A 3,006-nucleotide genomic window follows, 5' to 3' on the forward strand; every position below is an offset into this window, starting at 1 on the left:
GCATGTGGAGCGTCAGGACTCCAGCAATTGCGTTTGTTCCAGAGAAATGAGAACTTGTATCCTCATAAAAACGTGTATATGAAACTTCGTAGCGGCTTCATCTGTAATAGCCCAAACTAGAAACCACCAAGGCGTCCCTCCGCGGCGAACAGGACAGTCATTGAGCCACGCAGACGCCTAGATGAGCCTCAGGGGACATGTGCTGGTCAAGCCAGGCTGGAAGGCTTACCTCCTCCGGGAGCCCATGTACGCAGCCCCCTTACAGTGACAAAATGATGGAAATGGAGAACAAATTAGTGGTTGCCAGGGGTGAGGGGGTGATGGGTGAGTGTGACTGTAAATAAAGAGGTGGGCAGAGAGAGCCTCGTGAGATGGAAAGTTCTGTATCTTCAGTGTGGTGGTGGTCACACGAAGCCCTGCGTGTGATAAAATTGCAAAGAGGTATACATGCACACGCACACAAACATACGTGTGAATGACTGGTGGGATCTTTAGAAGGGCAGTTCCCCAAAGTCTCCGTGGGAACTGCTGGTGGCAAGGCCCTAGTTACGTGAGCTGCTAGCATTGGAGGAACCTGGGGCCAGGGCACGTAGGACCGCCCGGTGCACTTTTTGTAACTTGCCGCAAATCTGTAAATTCTTTCAACATGAAAACTTTGAATAAGCTCTTAGTGTTGGACTCCATATATGCTTGATAATGTGTGTCACAGACTGAAGCCTTGTGGCGGCCCTGCATCAAGCAAGTCTGTGCGTAGGCGCCGTGCTTTGTTTCTGATAGCATTTGCTCACATCATCTGTGTCACATTTGGATAATTCTTGGAATGTTGCAGAGTTTTTCAGTATTGTATATTGGCTGTGGGGAGCTGCGATCAGTGATCATGCCTTGTGAGAGCTAGATGATGGTCAGCATGTTGTAGCAATAAAGTGTTTTTAAATTAAGGTAGGTACAGTTTTTAGACATAACACCATTGCAGACTTAGTAGACTACAGTGTATTGTAAACATAACTTGTGTACTGGGGGACCCAACAAGTCATTTGGCTCTGTAGGGATCAGTCAACGGTCCCGTCTGTGGTGTGAACTCCCTGCCGCCCCTGCCCAGCGATCCCTGTGACCCAGCTCTCCGCTTCATAGTGCGTCTTGGGTGCGGGGAGACCGAGCGCGGTGTCCCACACACAGGCGACGCCGTGTTTCGGAGCGATACTGTTCTCTTCTGCGATGCCCTGTCAGGCTCCGTATGTCACGTGTCACATTTTGTGATTAACAGCTTGCTGGTGAAGAGGACCCCTCGAAGTGTTGGCTATAAACCAGACTGTAAGTGAATTACTTTTTGTCAATCATTTAACCGTCTTTAACCCAAACAAGTTTCGTAGGAAATGGTGTAGAGCTACTCTAGAGAATATTTGTAGAGAAGGCACGTTTGTAGGCATTGGATCGGAAAGTGATGCGTCCTGTTATCTAAGTGATGAATTGTGATTCTTTGTAGTTGTCGGATTTGAGATTCCAGACAAGTTTGTTGTAGGATATGCCCTTGACTACAACGAATACTTCAGGGACTTGAATGTAAGTAATGCTGCTTTTCCTCGCTCTCGTTTTTCAGAACCCGCATAAAAATTTACGAAAGAGAAGAATTGTTTTCTCTTTCCAGCACTTCATAATTTGAACACACTGATGGTTCCCATTAGTCACATAAAGCTGTAGTCGAGTACAGACATTCTGAGAGCTGGAACGTGGCCAGGCAAGCGCGACACTTCGTGCTGGCCGCCGCAGTAACTGTCCCGTTAGTATTGCGGAAGACAGATGTGGTCCTAAGTAAGGAACGCACGAACTGGCTCCAGTCTCCTGGCTCAGTTTCCTTCAGGCCCCTGCTCTGCTCGGGGTGGGGGGGGAAGGCTGGTAATGCACGCGGGCGGCAGCCGTCAGGCCTGTTTGCATGCGCCGCGCACGATGCCCGTCGTGCCTCTTGTCCGAATACACTTCTCTAATGGGGCTCTCTGACTTTTGTTTTTATTTTACAGCATGTTTGTGTCATTAGCGAAACTGGAAAAGCAAAATACAAAGCCTAAGATGGGAGTTCCAGCTGAGTCTGGGAGCGCCAGCGTCCCCTCGGAACCACCAGGCCCGTGTCCCTGTGCCGGGCCAGCTGCTTGTAGAGCTTATTGCATGTATCTCCTAAGGATGTTATCTGTTTTGTACTTTAGAAATGTCAGTTGCTGCATTCCCGAAGGCTTTCTTTGCCCTAGGAGCCTATAGACTCTCAGTTCCCTTCGGGCGAATTGTCGTTTGACTTGTGAGTGGAAAAAAATCTCGTAAACCACACCACTGTTGAATGAAGATAATGAAACTGTATCTGTAAGAAACATTTAAAGAGAAGATATATTAGTTTTTTAATTGGTATTTTAATTTTTATATATTCAAGAAAGAACAGAAGCGATTGAATATTGGTAATTATATTACTGTGTATTTAGAAGAGGAAGAAAGAGTTTTCGTATCAATGGCAGCACCCAAGGTACCATCTTGTTGGATAAGCCACACGGCCTGGAAGTATTTTGCTGTTTCAATAGTAGTTACTGTGCTTTCTCACTTGTTCAGATGATTTCTGGTGAATCTTTGTCAACCGTTCCTTTTACATACAGTTCAACAGATGCCAGAAAACTCTACCACGTTTTGAATTCTTCCGTGTGAAAATCCTTGCAATAAAGGCTGTCTCTTTAAAAGAAACTCTGCATACCTATCATTTCTCTACAAATTAACCTAGTGTAGTTTTCTGGCGGTTACCTTTTCCTCGTCTGTTAAGTTTTAGCAGCTATTTTAGTTGTAATCTTTACCAAACATAGCAAATAATGATTATCTGTCTGAGTGGGTCGGTGGAGCTAGTGACATTCTTACCGGCACGGGGGACATTAAATTTCCAACACACGGCGTACTTTATTACATCTCAGTGTGTTAAAACAACGTGGCTTTGTCTTGGGGTTCTGTTAAATGGTTCAGATCGCGGTCTCACGTGCA

At 46.0% G+C, this 3,006-nt stretch overlaps 1 protein-coding gene across 1 annotated transcript in view; it reads left to right on the forward strand.

Moving 5' to 3' along the window:
• Positions 1-2,718, forward strand: part of HPRT1 (hypoxanthine phosphoribosyltransferase 1) — a 33,635-nt gene extending 30,917 nt beyond the window's left edge. The window contains exons 6-8 of the mRNA XM_077760812.1: positions 1,265-1,311; positions 1,484-1,560; positions 2,016-2,718. Coding sequence (XP_077616938.1) covers positions 1,265-1,311; positions 1,484-1,560; positions 2,016-2,063 — 172 coding nt within the window. The 3' untranslated portion in view covers positions 2,064-2,718. The remainder of the gene's footprint in view (positions 1-1,264; positions 1,312-1,483; positions 1,561-2,015) is intronic.
• The last annotated feature ends 288 nt before the right edge of the window (positions 2,719-3,006 follow it).

The sequence above is a fragment of the Crocuta crocuta genome, unplaced genomic scaffold, assembly GCF_008692635.1.
Source record: "Crocuta crocuta isolate KB4526 unplaced genomic scaffold, BGI_CrCroc_1.0 scaffold475, whole genome shotgun sequence".
Taxonomy (NCBI): domain Eukaryota; kingdom Metazoa; phylum Chordata; class Mammalia; order Carnivora; family Hyaenidae; genus Crocuta; species Crocuta crocuta.